Source organism: Sinocyclocheilus anshuiensis, unplaced genomic scaffold (genome assembly GCF_001515605.1).
Source record: "Sinocyclocheilus anshuiensis isolate Anshui unplaced genomic scaffold, SAMN03320099.WGS_v1.1 scaffold1237, whole genome shotgun sequence".
NCBI classification, from domain to species: domain Eukaryota; kingdom Metazoa; phylum Chordata; class Actinopteri; order Cypriniformes; family Cyprinidae; genus Sinocyclocheilus; species Sinocyclocheilus anshuiensis.
In genome coordinates this window covers 1,411,171-1,433,180 of record NW_015553581.1, presented here as the reverse complement: position 1 = coordinate 1,433,180, position 22,010 = coordinate 1,411,171, and the positions used below count along the sequence as shown (strand labels likewise).

The window sequence follows — 22,010 nt, the reverse complement described above, 5'->3', positions numbered from 1 at the left end:
TTTTACCTTCATTGAGTGTAGTGTTGCTGTAAGGTAGTAAGCAGTGTTGGGGAAAGTTACTTTTAAAAGTAATGCATGACAATACTGCGTTACTCCATAAAAAGTAACTAATTACGTTACTTGGTTACTTTTTATGGAAAGTAATACATTACGTTACTTTTGCGTTACTTTTTAAATCTGGACAGGGCTTGCTTGTTTGTTTTTAAAATAAAAAAGTTATATTTTTGGCAAATATAAAAGGCTTTTCACACCAAAAGTGAAATGAATAAGCCTCAGGATGAAGGAAATGTAAATTTATGTCCGTACAGTAGAATACAGAAGAAGAAATTTCAACACACTTCAGCAATAAAAAAAGACACACAAATGTTGTCTATATTTATTTTAGAACTACAGTAATATCTTCTGATTTCTCTCAACATGGGTACAGGAGAGCTGTCAATCAATAAAATGGAAAAAAAAAAGTTAAAAAGTTACTTATTTGAAAAAGTAACTCCGATATTATCTTATAAATTAAAAAGTAATGCGTTACTTTACTAGTTACTTGAAAAAAGTAATCTGATTACGTAACTCGCGTTACTTGCAATACGTTACCCCCAACACAGGTAGTAAGTAATGTTTTTACATGCACTCTCAATCGTATTAGAAAAGGAATAAACCACCCCCTTCAATCCGATTGAAATTTAATTCCGATCGAGCTCAATCGGATCGATTAAGGTGTTTACATGAAGTCTTTTCGGTCCGATTGAGCCGTCAATACGATTACAAACGGATTATTTGGTTGCATGTAAACGTAGCCAGTGAGTGAAAGTCAATGGCGTTCTCAAAAATTAGGAATAGGGTTGGGCATCGTAAGAAATTTTCCGATTCCCGGTTCCAATTCCGGTTCCATTTAAATTAACTATTATTTTTTCACAATTTTACCTTCATTGCATGTAGTGTTGCTGTAAGGTAGTAAGTAATGTTGAGTAATGCTAGTCCATCAATCACATGTGCTTCAAAGTTGATGTTTTTTACACTATCAATAACATTTTGCTTTTCAAGCAGGAATAAACATTGTATATTTGTCTAGGTCATGCACATGTTCATGTATGTCAGTATGTGCTGAGAGAAGGTCATATCTTCTGACTGTTTTACTGTATTGCTGAGAGACTGACCTTTTATTTATTTTATGAAAATTGTGTAAATATGAATCATACACACAACCTCAGTTTGTCTGGTGAAAGCTGACAGCTCTGCTGACCCACATAAGCCAACATAAACAGGATATGCCCAAATAAAAGTCAGGTAAAATAAAACTAGGGCTGGGCGATATGACGATATTATCGTATATCGACGATGTCTCGTAAGCATCGCGATGTCGATGTCAACAGTCAGGTAACAGACGATTATCGACATTATCGGAAAAAAAAAGACAAATGATAAACCTAGTAAGTTGTAAAAAATATTTTACATAGCCCCATAGTCACCATTTAGTAGGAGGGTTGGGCATCGAAAAGCTATTCCAATTTCGGAAATCAGATCAGATGCATAAGGTCAGGAATCAAATTACTTGTTATAAAATTACATTTAGATTCTGCTTTCTCGATTTCTGTATGCGCTTTTATTGTGATTTCAAAAGATTCAACTAAGAAGATGAAATTATGTTTAATTAAGCTGATATATAGCACTATAAATTCTTAATTCATTTGCAACAAAACTATAAAGTTTTGTTGCAAACAGCTGAAGACATAGTACTATATCTCAGCTCGCCTCTCAACATGCACGCGTTTGGAGATTCGGCAGCCCAACACTGAATATAATTTTGTGGGCATTGTATTTTGATTAATAAAATAAAAATGACAAAAATTACAATACAAAAATGAAATTTTAATTACCCTGCTTCTAAATAAATAAAGCAGTTATTTTTATTTTGTTTGTTGTGCAGATGCCTTGTTTATACCTAACTTCTTGGAATAAAATAAATTTGTCATTTGGAGCTCAGATTTGGAGTTACATCACTCCGGTCCCTGGGACCTGGTTGGTGGCAGTTGTGAGTTTACAATGGTTTGATGATTTGTGGATGACTGGATGTTAGGGATGTAACGATTCACTCAACTCACGATTCGATTTTTGAAGCAAAAACAGAATGGTTTGACTTCAGTTTTGTGAAACTATAAATAAAAATATCTGCATGAAACAGCAGAGCTGAATGAGATGCAGATTCACTCTCTGCCAGCAGGTGGCGCTTAAACCGTTTCCTGGTTTCCGCTGTAAACAAAGCAGCGCTGAACGTATGAACTTTAATATGCATTATACAGAGGCAAGATGAAAAGAAAAAATACCATCTAAACTTTTCTAAAGACAGTAAGTTCCCCTCAGACATACATTCATATAAACTCCTACACCTAAATGAATCGCGATTTGTTTAGCATCTCAACTGATTTGAATCGTCACATATTTGAATCGATTTTCAACCGGCTCGCAGTTAATCGTTACACCCCTACTGGATGTTGATGTTTTCTGCTTTGTGTTTTGTCAGCATTAAGCAGAAAAGTCAATCGGGCCCATGATAGGGCCTTGTGGCACTCCCCCTCTAGGAGAGGAGTTTTAGAGTCTGTTGTAGAGGAGTTGTGTGTTCACTGTAATGAAAGATGTCCTGTGCTCCTTGTACATGAGAGTGCCCTGATACACGCTGCTCTAAAGATAGCACAAACGCATTGAGTATTGTTAGCCCTGATGGGCAGGCTCAAGTCAATGCTTTTTTTTTAAAGAATAGTTACAATTTAGACATCACTGTGGGAAACCTGGGTAACCGATAAGTCTGAGATCAATACATATTGTCTTGCTGATTATTAACACTGACACTTGTTTCGCAGGAGGGAGATTTCCTGGTACGAACCCACCATGTTGAGTACTGTGATGGGGGAATTCTGGATCCTGATGATGTGCTTACAGACCTGGTAGAGGACAAGGACAAGGTAAGGCTGAGGGAAACAGTCGGGTATTAATATTGGATCCACAAGACGTATGTTGTTACATCCTCTAAAGAATAATGCTAAGCTCAAAGTCATAAATATTGTGAATTGCTGAATCATAGACCTTTAAACATAAAAACTGATTGTCAATAATTGCCCATTGCTGTTAGCTTTGAGTATAATTTGCATCTTCAACAGCCTGAAGTAAACATTAAGGCCTACATTAAACCTAATTCAGTGTTTCCTGTAGAATTCAGTGTTCAGGGAGTTCTTATTATAATACATTATAAAATTATAATTGGTCTTAACTACAAACAAAAGTATGATTTAATGTATGTAACATGTTTTTCAGACAGTTCAGTAAATGAATCAGATTTTAATTTAATTTAATCATACTCAAGAACTCAATGAATAATTTGTGACTAATACGAAAACTCAACTGGTTCATGAGTTATTCTTATGTGAATAGAATTACAGAGGTTGCGGTTTATATTTATTTTTGGCTGTAGCCAGTGAAGACGCAATAGAAGATGTGTTGTGATGTTGTGGTTTCCGGTTCTTCAATTCAAGCTGGAAGTTTACATCTAGGTAGTCTCGCGTAGCCAGACCTTCAGACTGACGGCTGAAGGTCTGGAATTCATGGCAGCGTTCATTGGCCAAGGCCCGCCCATGAGGACGTTTGACCGACATGTCAAACAACCAATCACAGTTCGTTTCGTTTCAGCGTCACGCTTCGGGGCGTGGAAATGTCACCACAATAACAGACCGGTGTGTAAAACTCTCTGACGTATTTTAAAGATTCTATGCCGCGAACTTGAAATATTTCACATACTTTTGAGAATCCAGCATTTAGTTGATCCTGATAAGCGCTCATCGTCACAGTTTTAAACACGACGGCTTTCTTCTTTCGTGAGATGGTTTGGTGCCATGGCATCTTTGTTTCCAGGCGGAACATTAAAGAACGTGACACACACGTCTCCCAGATATCCTGTATAATTCAACCAATCCGATGACGACTTCGAAACTCCTGAAGTGTTTCCACTTTTGTGTGCCATATGCATCAGACGTTCAGCCAACGGTCCATGGGCGTGACGTCTGAAGCTGAGACTAATAGGTAACCTATGATTTATTTTGCTGGGGTGCTGTAGCTTCAGTGGTGCAGGGAACGCTGACCTAACTCATAAAGAAATCTGCCAGATAGAAGTCTCTCGTTGGCTTTGTTCAGTGTGTAGGTGTTTGGTCCAATAGCAATGAAATAATAAAACTGTAAAACATTAGCTAGGGTGCATTGGCTTTTCATATTATTTGATGTACTGTTAATAGTGCCATTAGTTGGCAATGTCAGTTATTCCAGAGCAACAAAACGGAACAGGAAAGAACACCAGAACACATTTACTCTCACAAATGTGAGAAGATTTGTTGAGAAGTTGTGAAAAAATGTGAGAATTTATGGAAAACAAAATCACATGAATATGAAAAATCACAGGTTAGGTTGCAATGCCATATGCACCAAATATATGTGCTGTGAAAAAGTAGAAAATGTTAAATATACATTGCTGAATGTGAAGTACTTTGGTGATGTTTTATGGAGGGTATGCTAATTTTTTTAACCGTAATGTATTTTTAACCTTTTATGGAAATGATGGTCATTTTCTATTTATAATGGAAACACAGCATACGGTTCCTGGATTCATATGGAAAGCGCATCGTTGACATTTGCTTTAGAGGAGGCCATTTGGACCACCCTCTCAGGAAAGAGTGGTCTCTCCAATGAGCCCTCTGGGTATTCTGTTTGTCCTTTCTCTGTATAGAGGTTATTATACTGAGCTGTGTGGCCACTCCTAACTCAATAACACAAAAGGGCATTTGCCTCTTAATTGAATTCTCTCAGACATCAGGTGCAAAGCTTTTGATTTCTGCAAACTAATTAATAGAAGTGAAGGCACAAGGCATTATGTGTTGCATGCTCTCTCTCTCGGAGCAAGATGATTTCTGGGATATCGCTTTATAATCAAAGTGTGGAAGTGTTTTATAGGCTTTAGCCACAGGGAATGCAGCCCATTTCTGAGGAATAATTTGAATATGAAAGATGAAAAATGGTCATGATTTAAAGATTATGAAATAAGAGTCCATTTGTAGCATTAAGATTAATGAAAGCTGTGTAAGTATTGTTCCTTGTTAGAGTGTTAATTTCAACATTTACTATTATTTTTTAATTTTTTTTACTACTACTACTAGTATAGTTCAGTACTGTTTTTGTTAAAGCACTATTTTAGTTTTTGTTCAGTATCAATTTTAAAACTATCGGTTAATTAATCGGTATCGGCAAGTGTGGACCAATCTAGCTATCGGTATCGGCAAAATCCACTATCGGTCGACCTCTAGTCCTAACTATGTCTATAAAAAACAATACTGCTACTGCTATTTTGCTACCATATTTTAATTTGAGACTGTTGATTCTATGTGTTAATTTAATACAGTTGAAGATTAATTAAATCAATGCTTTAAAAAGAAGCAATGCATTTAATCATGCCTGCTGACTTGTACACTACAGGAAACCTGTCTCTTTGAACCACACATATAGAGAACAGGCAGCACAGAATAATAAGCTGTTCACATATCAAGGCTCAACAATAAGGACTGCCCGATGGCCAGGGGTCAGTGTGAAACACACTCGGGACAGTTGATGGAACGGTTTTGAAGCTCAAAGTGGGTGGAGCCGGCCGTCGCCATCTTGGCAGCACGTCACCGCGCGTCACTCCCGGATAATCGAAAATGGGCAAAGAGGTTGCTGAAACCACGCCCACCTAACTCGACGCCAGTGACAGCAGCGGCAATCCAGCTGTCACTCAAGTGGCCACGCCCTTAATTATGCAGAATTTTAAGGCTTAATATAATTTAAGCGGATGAGTTATAAAAAAATTCACCCCCCTTTAGCTATATAGACCAAAATAATTTTTTGTACCAGGCTGTAAACATTTTTTTTCTGCTGTAAAGTTGGGCATTTTAACATGGGGAGTCTATGGGACTGACTCCCTTTTGGAGCCAGCCTCTAGCGGCCAGTCGATGAATTGCAGTTTTAGTCACTTCCGTGTTGGCTTCACGAGAGAGACCGGAAAGTTGCCGCTTGCTCTTGACTGAAGAATATTAATACAGTTGCTTTAAGAATCAGTGTATAATTTATACAGTGAAGTGTGTGTATATAGTGTTCTATTTTTATATTTGTTCATTCAGTTTCTTGAATGCTGCTGCTAAATACACCTACTGTCCCTGAAAAATAAAGCACTGTTTGTTTTATTTGTACATTATGTGTATTTGTAATGTGTATCTTTGTTCTTATTTTTTAATAACAAAGATAAAATAATGACAAAGATTTTTATCTTCGCCCACTTTGGCCTAAATATCTGCCATTTGTTTTTATTTTATAATTTGTTACCTTGTAATGCTTTGTTTTTAAAATAGGGAAATTAGTTTGGCTGTCCTGCTCAGACAACTTGCAAAATAGTAAGACCAACATGACAAAAAATCGTGATTAAAATAGTGAATCATGATTTCCCTGAAAAAACAAAAACTAAATAGAAATCGTGAAATTATATTTTGCCATATCGCCCACCCCTACATTCAATGCTCTTGACTGAACTTTTGTAGTCTAACCAAAGATTAATCTTTAATTAAAAAAAAGTCCACTGCATTAAATTCAGACTGCAGGTAAAATAGTCTGGGATCTCTTTTCTTGTGGTGCTGTGGATTTAGTGCTGGAAGAGGAAACATTGGTGCTGTCTTGAACATTAATTGGTGTGAATATTCTGTGCAGTAATTGACTGTATTTCACATGTGCATGCACTTAAATAAAAGCATGAACTCACTCCTCACCATTTCTTCCATACTCAGACTGGCATGCAGTCTCCTGATGGTATTGTGCCTTTATTCTGTTAGAGCGGATATTTACTCATAAATCCAGATCGGGATGTGGAATGAGCTCTCACTGTAGTGATGTTGCCATGGTGACAACTTCCCAAATGTCACAGCCTGCATTACTGTATCTTGGTGATCCAATAATTATTCTTTGCTATTTGTAAGCCAGGAGTAGGATTTTCTTTCCATCAGGACATTTCTGTACAGTGCTGCAGCGTTTGAGTGATTTCAAAACAGTGTTTATATAAAGTAATGACTTTAAAGAAGGTATGTGCTGCCTGTTAAATGTACTTTTAAAATCAGTTTTTCAGAGCTGCCACATAAGGTGCATGTTTGCATTTGTGGAATGTGCCATTCGTGTTGTTAGAGTGTCAGATCTTCCTCTGTCAACAAAAACACAAGCCGTATTCTGGTAATTACTCTGCCACTCTCTCTGTAATGAAGCTAGCATACCACTGACTCGACTGCTAACACACACACATAACCTGAAGGCAGATTATAAGATGTGTTTGCTTTGGCCTGTAGTGGATACACTCACAAGTGTTAAACTACATTCTGAATGACTTATATATTATATTCTGGTGCATAACTAGAATAGCTCACCAAAAATTAAAAAAATATAATCCACACGAACAGTCCATCCGTTAATGTCTTGTGAAATGAGAAGCTGCATGTTTGTAAGAAACAAATCTATCTTTAAGGCATTTTAACTTTAAACTATCACTTCTGGCTAAAATAGAAGTCCATAATCCATAATAACGCTTCCTTCAGTGAAAAAGTCCATCCTCTTTTGTCCTCTCGCATCTAAATACACCAACATATTTGTTTAGAACAGTTTTTGCTTGTACTGTAAACAGTGCTTGATCGGTGCATATTTCTCACCTGATTCAAACGAGATGACTTTTTCACTGGAGAAAACAGTATTATGGATAAAGGTCTTGTATTTTAGCTAGAAGCAACATTTTGAAGTTAAAAACATCTTTATAATAAATTTGTATATTGCAGCTTTTCACTTCTCAAGATGTAAATTGATCGACAGGAATCGTGTCTGGAGTCATTTTTGGGAGAACTATTCCTTTTAAGTAATAGAATATTTCTTTCTTCTATTTAACACAAAAGGACAAATTTTGATGAATAGTGATGTAGTTTCGCATTCAGTAACAGCATATGGTGACCAGGCACTGTCAAGGTTCAGAAGGGATCAAAAACACCATAAAACAATATGCTAAATCTTCTAAAGCTGTATGATAGATTTACATGAGGAATGTCCTGAAATTTAAGTTGCTTTTGACTGGAAAATCTTGAGAAAGTTATTTCTGTTCCTGTTCTTCACACAAAATTTATCGTATGGCTGCAGAAGACTTGAAAGTCTCAGTCGCCATTCACTTCCAGTGTATCGAAGAGAGTGGCTACAGTATTCCCTGAAAACTCACCTTTTGTTTTCCACGGAACAAAATCATACAGGTTTGGAACATAAATGATGGAACAATTAAAATTTTTGGGTGAACCTAAGTTTCCTTTTCTCACTCAAACTTGAACGTTCTTTAAAATGTTTTGGAAAAATCACAAAAAAAGACAGTGAAACAGGTTTAAGAACCAGTCTTCTATTTTAGTCTGACTGGTGTGAAGATGGGCTCTGGTTTTATTGCTGAAGTTGTAAAGTCACAAAGTTTTTTTAGATTTCTGATTTACTTTTCATATGAAACATTCCACAGCACGCTCACATGCACTCGCATGCTCACAGATGCCTGCACGTGTTAATGATATGCTCACAGCTCTGATTCACCTTCAACTGGAGGCAAAAAATGGTACATTAGTCAAAACTCTCATCAATATATGAACAGAGAAAGACGTTAGAATATTCATCTGAATCTGTGCTGCCGACTTGTTGTATGGTTAGGGGCCGATGAGTAGTGCAGCACACTTGTTCCTTTCTGCCCTCTAGAGGTCTTTTATAGTGTAGACTTTAGTTTTTATCCAGATTTAAACATCCTGCATTAGCCACTTGTGCAAAAACAAGATTAAAACCAAGCAAAAAGGGCAAAGCAAAACACTTATTTATAGATTTTTCTCTACACTTTCTACAGTATTTACAATATTTAATTTCTCATGGTATTTCAAAAACCGCCCCAAAACTGTATCTTAAAGGTTAAGGTGTAATGGGAGAGCAGGGAGAATGGAGTAATGTGTGTGAATAATATTGATGTGTGTGCAGGAGGTTAATTAAAAGCTCCAGTCATTCATCACGGACTGAGGGCAGGCAGACGGACTGACCGGGCTCAAATCAGTCACACGCTCTCGGCTCGCTGTACTGCTGATACTCACACACTCTTGTAGCTTGCTGTGTCTTGACAGGTTTGCTAGACTTCAACTCTTGTATTTAAATTTTTTTTTTATCTTCAAGCCTGTTTCACATTGCCTGAGTGTGCTAAGATACGTTTCGGTATAGTCTTGCCTGAAACCTTGATAATGTTCATGTCTCACTGAGTAGAGTGTTACTGCTTTAAGGGGCTTGTTATTTGTGTCTCCGCTTTCTTAAGGCCTTTCCACACTGAGCGCAAAAAAGCGAAACGAATATCGGACGCGATGACGCGCTGGAATAAAACAACAGATTCCTATGGATGCTTCCATATAGACCGCAAACATCTGCACACCGAAAATGCGAATGTTTTTTTTTTTTTACACCAGTCCGACGAATCTTTTCAGTTTCGCAACGCGAAAACATGGGCCGTCCAATAACATTTGAGTTAGGATCACGTGACCGGAGCAGCTGCTGTTGCACAAAATGGTTTCGAAAACTAGTGAAAACAAACACAGAAGAAGAGTATCCCGCATAAGAGAGTGGGATGCTGAGTTCTTGTTATCGTTGGTATTTGAGAACTGATTTATTCTCACATGGTCTTTGTACAAAATAACATTTCTAATAATTCTCCACTGAATCATGTGATCTGGAGAGCATTGTCTGTTTTCTTCCACGTGTGCAAGTGTTATGAGTCAGAGCGCGTTCACTCTCTAGTCTAGATCTTCCGTATTAAAAAAATCGAGTGAAACATTTTTCTAGACATGAAATATGAAAGCAAATAGACATATGATTGACGATATACTGTATTTTCTGTATGTGTTTTGTATGCAGCTCATGGTATTTTTTTATAGCACACTGAATGACCAAAAAAGCACCACCACCAGTCCGAAGTTCAGTTAAAATGACTAATATACATTCATACATGGTTATCAAGTTTTAATTCTAATTACAAAAGTTCTATCATTAAATAATATTGATTATCGTATTATAATGCTTGACTGACTGATGTTAAGAGTGTACTTTCAGATATTTCTAAAACTGTGCCATTTAGCCAATGGCGATTCAATTGCCAAGGTGTTCGTAGAGGGCTGTGTATATAATTTTAATGCTATAGCCTTTGTGTATATATTTAAAGATGTGCATCTTTAAGCATGACAGTTGAAATTAAGTGGCAACACTTTAAAATAAGAGTCCATTTGTAGCATTAAGATTAATGAAAGCTGTGTAAGTATTGTTCCTTGTTGTTCCTAGAGTGTGTTAATGTCAACATTTACTATTACTATTATTATTATTTTTACTACTACTACTAGTATGGTTCAGTACTGTTTTTGTTAATAAGCACTATTTTATTAGTTTTTGTTCAGTATCAATTTTAAAACAATTGGTTAATTAATCGGTATCGGCCAGTGTGGTCCAACCTAGCTATCGTATCGGCGATTCGCCTCACTTTTTCGCATCACACTCAGTGTGGAAAGGCCTTTATGTGTATCATGACGTTCTCAACTTCTGATTCCGGCTCTCCTGAGCCTAGCATGTGTTGAAAGCGCTCACAATGACATCGGTTTCACTCACTGAAGATCAAACCAGAAAGCTTGCCATTGTCTAAATCTTTGTTAATTTGTCTTGTGGTCTCGTCTTGTGGCATATCTCAGTTTACACTTGTGTTGAGCTTTCGGTGAGTGTGAGGATGTGATTGTGTACTTACTGCCAAGCCGGAAGTTTTTAGGTCCTGGAGACTTATTGCGTTGCTGATTTTAACTGAATGTTCTGCACCTGTACTGTACATCAGTTTCTTGATTAGGTCTGGAGGAGGAAAGATCGATAACCAGATGTGATTTCCTTTTAAAGTATGCGATTGAATGCTTGATGTTCTTTTCATTAAAGAGGTACTTAAGGCCAAGATATAATGTATGTTTTCTAACCAGAAGCGTTAAAAATATTTTTATATATATTAAATATTTTTATGTGTCTAATTACTTCATTTATTTGAGTTACTTAATATTTATTAAATACTAATTTTTATTGTTGTTAATAACAATTATTATTTTTATTAGTAGTAGTAGTAGTATTAAAACATTTTGTAAAAATTGTGTATTCCAGCCATTTTTCATTTACAACTAATTATTATTAATATTAATAATTAGGGCTGGGAGATATGGGCAAAAAATTGATAAATTTTTTTCACATCAGTTGATATTGATAATTATCACAATACATTTTCAATCTTTATTTTTTCAAGTTTAAAGGCAGATTTTTGCTCCTAAGTGAAATTTGTTAAAAAATGCACATTTGACAGTAACTTGAGTTGACAGTAGAAGTAGCTTGAGTTAGGATGCAGATATAAATTCATGTTCATTATCAAAAACAGTAACATCTGTAAAAATTGTAACAACCTAATTTTTATATTGTGAAATTAACCATTGGTCTTCCGTAATAGCATTTAGATCATGATAACCAGTTAAAACCACATACATAGCACCTCAATACCATGGTAAAAATGTAACTACATGGTTTCTTGGTATTTGTATGAAAAACAGTAGTCTAAATACATTTAAATGCACAAACACTATAGCTTACTCACAAAAAATACTATAATTATATTCTGTTACTACTTTAATACATTTAATATGTCTAAATTAAAACGTCTAAATGCTTTTGGTGCATAAACATTTATATCGGACATTTAATGAATTCTTGTTATCGTTTAATCGAGGAAAATTATATCACAATAATTATCATTATCGTTTTATCTCCCAGCCCTATTAATAATTATATTAATATTAATACTTAGTTGTTAAATAAATAAATAATGATAACTTATGTATTTGTAAAATGCGTATTCCCTCCATTCCTGCCAACAATAGTAATAAAATAAACACATTGTAAAAATTGTGTATTCTTGTCACATGCATTATAAAGTACTTTTACAATTGTGAGAAAGTCATAGTAATAAATTCCTCCATCTCTGATCATGCAACAGTAAAAAAGATTCTATCGTATTGCCGTATCATTTACAGAGCTGTGTTTGAATCGTCTAATTCGGCTTGCAGAACAATCGTCAGTTGATATCAGTTTTATAAATCGTTGATCAGTTAATGTCTAAGAGTGTTAAATTACAATCCTTTGATAATTTTGTTCTTAGTAGCAGTGATCACTACTTTATCTTTGAATGGCTGCACAATATCTGCGCCCAATATTTATGCTTAAAGATGTGCCTGCGTGCCGGTCTAGATAATTTTTATGTGGTATGTCATGAACAATAGACTTTATTTAGCCCGAGGCGGTACCGCTTAGTGTATGTGTGTAGCCATGGTAATGGTACACTGGGAAAATTCTCCGACATTTGGAGGGATTAGAACGTCTGTGTGCTTCATCTGGAGTAATTAAACTCTCCATAGTACCACAAATCAGCTCTCTTCAGGGCTAGCGAGATTGCATGTGCGTAAAAGATAACACAACATGAGAGCCCTGTTTCGCCACTCTCTTCCTTATCTTTGTTGGGTTTAGATGGGGATTGTTCTTTTAAACTGATTACAGTGAGGCCTCCTTAAAATCTCACTTAATGCTAATTAAATAGGTTAATCAAGATTAATTAACAGCCATTCTTGCTTCTCAGCAGTGCTGCTGTCTGCTCTCCATAGAAGCCGAGACGTGAAAAGCTGTGTGATTTGATTGCCGTACTCCCCCTCATCCAATCGCCATTAACCCCCAGCAGGCTCACTGCCCCATTGGTCGGGCCGCTTGCATGAGCTGATGAATATTCAGCAGGAGGTGATGGATGAAAATAATGGTCTTGGAGCTGGCAGGAGCGATGGCATCTGAAACCCAGGCCCAGCAGGAACTAACACTGCACAGCCGGTCTGGACCAGAGAGGCCATCTCATCTCATCCAGTCAGTTTAGCCGTGATCTTCCTCCCACAAGCTTCTGTGCCGCCACCCGTTATACTGTGGGGTTCACCTCGACCGTAAATTCAAAGATTCCTAAAAAGCAATCGGCTCTGAAGCATCGAGGGTGAAAAATGCTGTTGAAGAGACCCTGACCCCCTGCGTGGTCCGTAGGTTTTAATTTATGGTCATTTAGGGCGCTTGTGGATGGGTATTGACTCTGCTCCCTGCTCTCTTTTCCCCGATGTTGTTTTTATTGTTCCAAGGCTTTAATTTATCATCCGCTCAAGCGAAAACAGACATGAGCGATTTGGGAGGGAGTCGCGAGCGCCACTTTACTCTGGGCTTGAACCCTGATAATGGAGCTGGTATGATATGGTCACGGTCTAGCAGTGAGGGGAATGAATGGAGAAGACCCCCTCCCATTCCTCCTCTCTCTTTTTCTGGGGTTGAGACTTGAGGAAATGGAGCCATCTTAAATGAAGTGTTGTGTCAATAATAGTGTGTTATGAAATCTTTTTGTGATCGCTGACAGGTCGGGTTGTTATGATGTGCGCAAATGTGCCGAATGATGCATCAATGAAACCAGATGAACACTGTAACAGGATCGTTGGAGTCATGGCCTAGCAGTTAGCACATGTTCCTCTGTGGCAAAATCCTTATTTGAAGTTCATGTTTCCATCCGTGTATTAGAATACACTTGGTCAAAATGCACATCTTTTAGAGGTATGAATTAGGGCTAGTGGTCGACCAATATATAGCCAAGGCCGATATATCGGCAGATATTTGGCATTTTTCAAATATAGGCATCGGCCAATAAGTTTTTCTTTTTAGCTGATGCATTAGAGGCAGGACTTTTATTTTGACGGCACTGAGAACGGCAGCGCCTGCGCACGCATTGTTCATATTCTCCTTGTTCGCTGTTGTCGTTAACAGTTCTGTCTAATACGGACAGAAATCTGTCTTAATAATCAGATAGAACTGTTAAACAAAGGAGAATGACTAATGAACATCTAATTTCAAAAACCCTGCAAACTTAGTCTGATCCAGTTGTGAGATCTTTTGAAGTGTGCATTTGTATCCTGCATGATCGCGTGTTCTCTGTGTGAAGGTCGGTCCGTGCGAATTGAATGTGGACAGGAGGAGAGTCCAGATTCACTGGAGATGCGCGATCGACAAACTTTAAACTCGTGATTTGAAATTATGCTGCGCTTCATGCTTTTGCCCAATGTCATATTCATGTAATTTTCACTGTGTTCTATATGTAAAATGAGTGTTGTGTGTATGATGTGATTTAGCCAATGTACATTTGTTCAAAAGCCTGTGGGAGTGATCACAAGATGCTAGGCAAAAGTTTTGTGTTGTTTTCAGAACTGTTGTTAGTTTAGTTTCGTTTTAGTTTTTCAATTATTTTTGACGTTTTTATTTTATTTCAGTTTACGAAATAGTTTTTTCATCAATCGTTTTAGTCTTAGTTTTAGTTTTCGTTTACGAAAGTAACCTTGCCCGTAAGACCTCCGTTCATTTTTGGAACACAAATTAAGATATTTTTGATGAGTTCTGAGAGCTCTCTGACCCTCCCATAGACAGCAATGTAATTAACACGATCAAGGTCCAGAAACGTAGCAAGGAGATCGGTAAAATAATCCATGTGACATCAGGGGTTCAACTGTAATTTTACGAAGCGGTTTTAGAACGATATGAGGGTGAGTAATTAATGACAGAATTTTTGGGTGAACTAACCCTTTAATATTTTATTTGTGGATTTAACATTAATAAGACGGTCTAAAGCAAAAGAGCTGTAAAAATAAAAATCTTTTAGAGCTCCCTGTATTTATGTTTTCATAATCCATTTGAAAAAATAATTACATATTAATTAATAAATCTGTATATATTCAATTATTTAATTTACAAGAGTCATGTTTGTGATTTTTATTCATGTAAGCTAGGGATGCACTGAAATTTCGGCCACTGAAAATTATCGGCCGAAAATGGCATTTTCAGTTTTCGACCAAAAAGAGCTGAAAATATGAGCCGAAAATATATGGCACGCCGCCCAGCAGTGTTCAGCGCACAGGTTTCACTCTCACTCTAGCCGTCGTCACTGCACGGTGTGACGCTCCTCAATATTCCGCTCTATGAATGTGTTCCGCTGAGTTGCTCACGGCCCATATGAACACTCCACTCAAAGTCCGCTCAAATAATCCGACAGTAAATTTCTTCGTAGTATACTTTCTGCTTGCAATAGCGCTACTCTGCTGTAACATGGTGTAGTACAGCTGTACTGAGCAACACTGGTAAAATGTCGCTACCCTCTTGTGACGCTGTGCTCTGATAATAATAGCTTTTTAGCACTATACATTGTTTGGATAATTAGTCAAAAAAAAAAAGTTTTATCTGATTCTGTTTGATTTTCTGTCCGATTTTATTGTGTTACTTTCAATAAAAGTGTGGTTATTTTATTGGCCTGTGTTTTTTAAATTCAGTATCATTAAAAATATTTAGTTAAATTACAAAGTCTTACAAAATTACTTTATAATATTTAATAAAATAATAAATAATTTACAAAGCATTTTTTATTTCAGTTTCTGTTTTCGGCCAAGTGCATCCAGTAGTTTCGGTTTCGGCCCAGAATTTTCATTTCGGTGCATCCCTAATGTAAGCTATAGCAAAACAGACTTGTGATTTTATGGCATCAATTATTGCTTCATTTATACAGAAACAAGTATTTGTGTATTTTACTTTCATTTTATTACAAGTAGGCCAAAACGCCTTATCGGATGGGCATTAGGACCCGGGAGAGGCTGCCTCTGCTGCTACTGAACATGATAGTAACTGTCGACTCTATCGCACACTGGGAGCGTCGTTCTGTATGTGCATTCTCAGATTAAATGTGGTGATCCAAAACAGTGAATCATTCAGGCAAAAGTTCACTTCAAGAATGACCACACTGCTGACGGGATCTTATCGCTAGCACACCCTGAGCACATTGTGAACTATTCGTCTTATTGGCAAGGCATATCGGCATAATCTTTTCAAATCGGACAATGCCGATGTTTGCATTTTAAGCCTTTATCGGCCGATTCTGATAACGCTCCAATAATATCGTGCATCCCTAGTATTAAATGTTGGTTTTTCTTCAAATCCCGATGTAATGGAATTACAGCCAGATCTTCTTGTACTGTGACATACATCTGAGTGAAACGGATTGTCAAAAAAGAAAAACTGTATGACAAGGACTTGGTTCTACCCAACATTTGTTGATTGGATGGATACATATCTGAATGCTTGGATTATGTGTATGCATGTGTATGCAGCATGCATGGATGGTTCATAATAAGATCAATAATATGCATTTAGAAAATTTAATTTTAATTTCATGTCAGCTTTAAGTGAACGTAAACAGGTAGGAAATATTGGATCTGTGCATTTGGCCTTGCAGTCCTGTCTATTTATTATGTTGTATTAACAATATTGATAAGAACAATGAAAAGCATTGGGTGTTTTTTTTCTTTATTATTGAATGTTTGCTTGAATAATTACAATGAAAAACTGAAAAGCAATAACATTTACTTAATAGAAAAAATACTTTATATTTATAGTAACATTTAAGTTAATGTAATATTTATAAAATTATAATATTTAATATGAATATTAATATTTATAAATAAAGGAGTGTGTTAAGCACATTAGCATGTTTTGCCTTTAAGCATGTTAGCATGTCTTAGCATGTTTTGGCTATGGCATTGAATGATAATAATTTTGTTAGTTAATAAGAAAGTTAAATACACCGTCTACCGGACGAGAGCGGCGCGACACGACAAAATACTATAGAACTCATAATCAGTGATGCTACACTGGATGTGACGCGACACAACATGACAAATCGCCGACAGTAAACTGCCTCGTCCTGTTTATGAGGTACTGTCACAGAGTTCAAATGTCCTGTGTAGACACTAGACAGACTAAACCTGTTGCGACGCGGCAGTGTCGTGTCCGGTGTAGATACGGTTCACTGTTCCGCCGTCAAGCAAGCGGGTGCATTTACTCCTCGTCTGCACGCGCTCTCTTTGAAATAGGAATCGTTGCCACATTTCTTGTTAACATCTACCGTTTATCGCTGTCACGTTTGTATTTGGCCAGTTTGAAGAAAGCCTCACCAAACCTGACCAGCCAGGCGTTTGCGATCATGTTAACTTGAAGACACTTGTACAAACGTGGATGGGTGACATGATTGGAGATGACTCCAGATCGGTGATGTAGTATTTGGTTTCCCAACAAGGTCCATCGCCCAACACAAAATTAATTTGCTGAATGCAGAATAAACTGTATTTTCCTGCGCTCAAACCTGCCAATCTAAAGGAAATGCTGTGTATGGCGTTTGAGGTAATTTGTGAATTACCATAGACTTATAGTCTAAATAAAACAATTTGCAACTATTACTGTTATTACACTTGTATACAAAACTTCGTATTATGCTTGTTATAGAGTATGTGACGTCACGTGCACTACCGCCGGTGGCAGTAACGCGACCGTCACAGCCCTACTCTTCATCACAAATCTGGTATAAAAACTGTATTTTTCATGTTGGTCCAGCTACTGTGCATACATACTCCAGGGTGTGGAATGTCATTACCAAAAATTAGATTTTTTTTTAACTGGAAGGTGTGACTTCTTTTTCTACATCCACTATATTAAGCATTAAACATATTACAGTTATATGCAAGTGGTATGTCTCCTCCTCTTTGAACTGTCTGTGTTGATGGTCTAAAGCAGTTGAAGTGTGGCTGTTGTGTTTGACTTTCTTTGAGTTACTTTCCTGTCATGTCTCTTGTGTCAAAACAGCAAAAAAAATGAAGTGTGACTTGATCAAGTTTCATTTAAAACTAAAATAAAAGATTCTAAACATACAGTGTTAGATTATGAATGCAGCAGTTTTTTTGTGAATTAAATCCAGCAGTGTTGACATGCTTGTCAACAGCAGTTCTGCTCTTCTGAACATTGGGAAGGGATTCTCAGAGTTTAGGCCGTAGATAAGTGTCTTGTGTCTGGCGGATTAGTTTGTGGGACATTTGGTGTAGTGGATCTGGACTGGACTCAGCACTGCAGGGCTCTGCTGTAAGCAGAAGTATGAGCTGGCATGAGTTTGAGGACTCAGGGTGTGTGTGTGTCTGAGGTCCGCCAGACGTCCAGACAGAGAGGAGGGCTTTATTCTCATAGGCTTTTGTCTCAGTCCAAATCCTCTCTACATTGCAAACGCTCCTTCCGTCTCTCTTTGTCCACTTCAGAAGATCAGAGAAGTTTTGAAGCGCCGAGGAGAAACGCTACACTGTGACGACTGAAACCCAGGACAGGTGTAGTGCTCCTTTGGATTGAGAATATTTCTTTGAAAATGCACTTCCGTCTACCCTTACAAAAAAAAAATAAAAAAAAATAATGGGGTGCTGCTGTGGTAGAATGCTGGTATCAGATACCATGGTAGCAATAACATAGTTTAAAACTACAAAATAATGTTACTTGAAATAAAATAAATGTTAAATGAAATGGCATAAAATTAGGGCTGGGCAAGTTAACGCGTTATCGCTTTATCGCTGGCTTGGGATGGGCGTCATCACGCGTCTCAACCAATGAGAGCATTTGGGGTGGGCCTCAGACTGCAGCAGCATTCACATGAAGCGCTCACGACTTCATAAGTGGGAAATAGGAAGTTTCAGCAGAATCCGCACGTGAAGGCAGCAGAGAAGCGCTCTCGCTCAGCACAGTGGAGTGCATCGTTTTGTTGACTTTGTGGTTTATTATTTTGAGTCGTTTGGGACGTGGTAACACACACAGCCCTCTCACAATATATTGCTTTACAGGTCTATCACTTTTGCCGCTCAGAAATGTTCACGCAATCATGCTGCACGTATCAGAAGTTCAGCGCTCCGACACTACATGCGTACCGTGCCCGAGCCCAACTGAACCGCGCTCTGGCCCACCTCTTCCAACTGAGCCAGGGCCGGCTAAACGAATCGCGCCCGAGTGCTGCACGGAGCGATCACACTAGTCAAACGAACCGGGCTTTGGGGGTCAGACGCGCTCGGGCACGGTTAAGATTGCCTAGTGTGAGTACACCCTTATTCTCCCGCATCCCGCACACCCGAGTGTCTTATCTGCCCGCCCGCACCCACACTTGCCCATCAAGTGTTGTCACGTGCTGCACTCTGCTGCGTTAGGACCCCCTTAACCGCAGAAAATCATGCGATTAATCGCGTTTAAAAATTGTAATCGTTGCCCAGCACTAAATAAAATATAAAAAATCTTTGACTTATTTTATTTCAGCTAACAACATTTCTAATTTTTGTTTAGTTTAACTTGAGTGCTAAAATAAGTAAAATTAAATAAACTTAGTTTAAAATTTAAGTGGAAAAAGTGTGTGTGTGGGGGGGTGCTGTCTGTGCATTCATAAAAAACTATTTTAACAATTAAACAATTTAGCCTATAATAGCCTACTTTACCGAAATTAAGTAATCAAATGTAAAAAATAAAGCACTAACATAGACTTCACCATAAATTAAACATAAATTGATTCATAACAAAGTTATACAATATTCAATGAAGAGCAGTGAATAATTCTCTCATTTTCTTTTGTTGTTTGATTAACATGATGACAGACAGCAGCAGGTTTATACAGTAGGATGCTGTCACGGAATGCACAGATACTGACTAGCATTCGATTACTTTTCAGACTGTTTATTTTCACTAAAACACAACTGACCGTGTTTAGTGAAAACTCAGCAAGACGGACATTTTGACATATACAAAGTGAAAAGTAGCCTATATTTGTCCATGTTTCAGTCCGTCTCGAATTGCACACACGGAAATTGCTTGGGGAACAGTGCCTCTTCTGCGGATCAGTGCGATTTTAACTCTTTTTTTTAGTATCGAGCAAGAACGGCAGGAGACTGTATATGACATGATGATGATTTGACATGTTACGTAGAAAGTGGGGATAGTGCACCGCATTAAGGAAAGGGACATTCATGTTTTCATAGCCGCTGGCCAAAATCAAAAACTAAACTAAAATTAAATCATTTTTGAGAGCATGGGGACCCTACGCAACATGCGTACTTTGCGTATAGGGAGGATCGGCTCTGAGTATATGATTTGCATGTGATTTTCATGAGATTCTGCCTATTTTCATAACAATACAGGGTGTTTACATGAGAAAAGCTAAGCAGGTGTAGCGATTAGCTTGACATAAAAGGCTACAAATAGCATATTGCAGCAACATTATATGGCCAAATCACACATTAGATCGCAATCACAAGTTATTACAAGCACTCGTTGGTGGTTTAATGTGAGTTTTGAGTAAAAGCGTAGTATAAATCTTATAAATTGTTTTATGTAGCATGATGCTACAGTGTGCATGAATGGTCACGCAACACGCGTTTTCGGTCATGTAGTGTGGACAGAGATCTTTTCTGAAGCCCAATGGAAATGCCAGTATGGACGAGTATCGCTTTCATTTTAAAACACTGTTTTATAACGAAAACGTACTAGTGTGAATGTAGCCTTATATCAATGGGGGTTGGGACGCTTACACACTACAGCCTCACGTGTGAGCCACGTCTCTGGGTGTATACTAGTAGGTGTATACTAGTAGGTGTGTTCGACTTGATGCGGCACTGTGCAGACCAATCAATGTATGACATCAAAGTACCGCGAGAGCTATCCACAAGTTTCCTATGCCCCGAGGCCTTGTGTCAAAAGTGGGAGCATCTTCCGGTTCGAAGTAAACGAGGGACGTGACACTCATTCATTCAACAGTTGACACTCATTCAATATTTAGCGATCCAAAATTGCTAACGATGTGGGAACACAACTTCAACCAACATAAAAAGGGTGAAACAGTACCTTTACCCTCCGCGGTAGATGGTATGGAGGATGACGTGAAGAAGTGGCCTCATATCACTAGGGGTTGCACCGACTAGTCGACTTCAATGCTCTGCCATGGCGCTTTAAGCTTGACGTCGACTAGTCGCTGGTAGGGATGGGTACCGAAATCCGGTATTTAATCGGTCCTGGGGCTAAATTATGAAAGACCGGAATATCGATAAGCTCTGACGTTAACGGTTCTGATATCGGTACTGGAAAAATTAATAAAACACACATACATTTATTATTGCTATATATACATTATCTTGCAAATTCTATCTCACCAGAGTCGCCAGCTGTTTTTCAAACATTTGTCTATGATGCATTTTTGCTATTCGCAATTCAGAAGCGAGATCGCGCTCACGCGGAGGAGCTTCAGCACGCGCAACATGAAAGCCCTGTTTAATTATGATAGAAGAGAGAACTAAACATTCAAACATCTGCTTACACTTTAGGCCTGTGGCTGTTTTAAGCTAATTTTATTTTTTTATTTCAATTTTGGCTTCTAAGGATTATACAAAAGAAGACCTGAGGTAAAACTATTAAAAACTAGCTGCGTTTTGTATTGCGCAACTTCTTTCCCTTCACAGCGGTGCGCATTTGTTCCTCCCTAAAACCCAAACTTAATGTCAGAATCAGATCAATCGGTGACTGTTGTAAGATGCCATCTTTACTGTTGCTAAATTGCGGGACATGTTTGATAATAAAATGTTGAAAGCACAATCCGCACAAGAGACGCTGTTCCCCATGCTGAAATGTGTGCACGCGGCACGCTCCAAAACAGACAAACAAATTACACTTTGAGCTTCGGGTGCGTCCAATCGATCAAATACACACAAAAATATGTCAAAATGACCGCTTGGAGAGTATTTACTTAAACACAGTTTATGTCTTAAGTGGAGGAGAACAGTTGTGTCCGATGTGTGTCAATATATTGTCTTAAAGTGACAGACTGGCGCTTGGACCATCAAAATGCAAATCTGCTCTTAATCTGAATAACCTTTTAGCTTTAATAAGCATTAATCTATCAATACATA

General features: G+C 37.8%; 1 protein-coding gene across 1 annotated transcript in view; it reads left to right on the top strand.

Moving 5' to 3' along the window:
- LOC107668384 (partitioning defective 3 homolog B-like) overlaps positions 1 to 22,010 on the top strand; it is a 319,469-nt gene that overhangs the window by 17,534 nt on the left and 279,925 nt on the right. Inside the window, exon 4 of the mRNA XM_016460232.1 lies at positions 2,856 to 2,957. Coding sequence (XP_016315718.1) covers positions 2,856 to 2,957 — 102 coding nt within the window. The remainder of the gene's footprint in view (positions 1 to 2,855; positions 2,958 to 22,010) is intronic.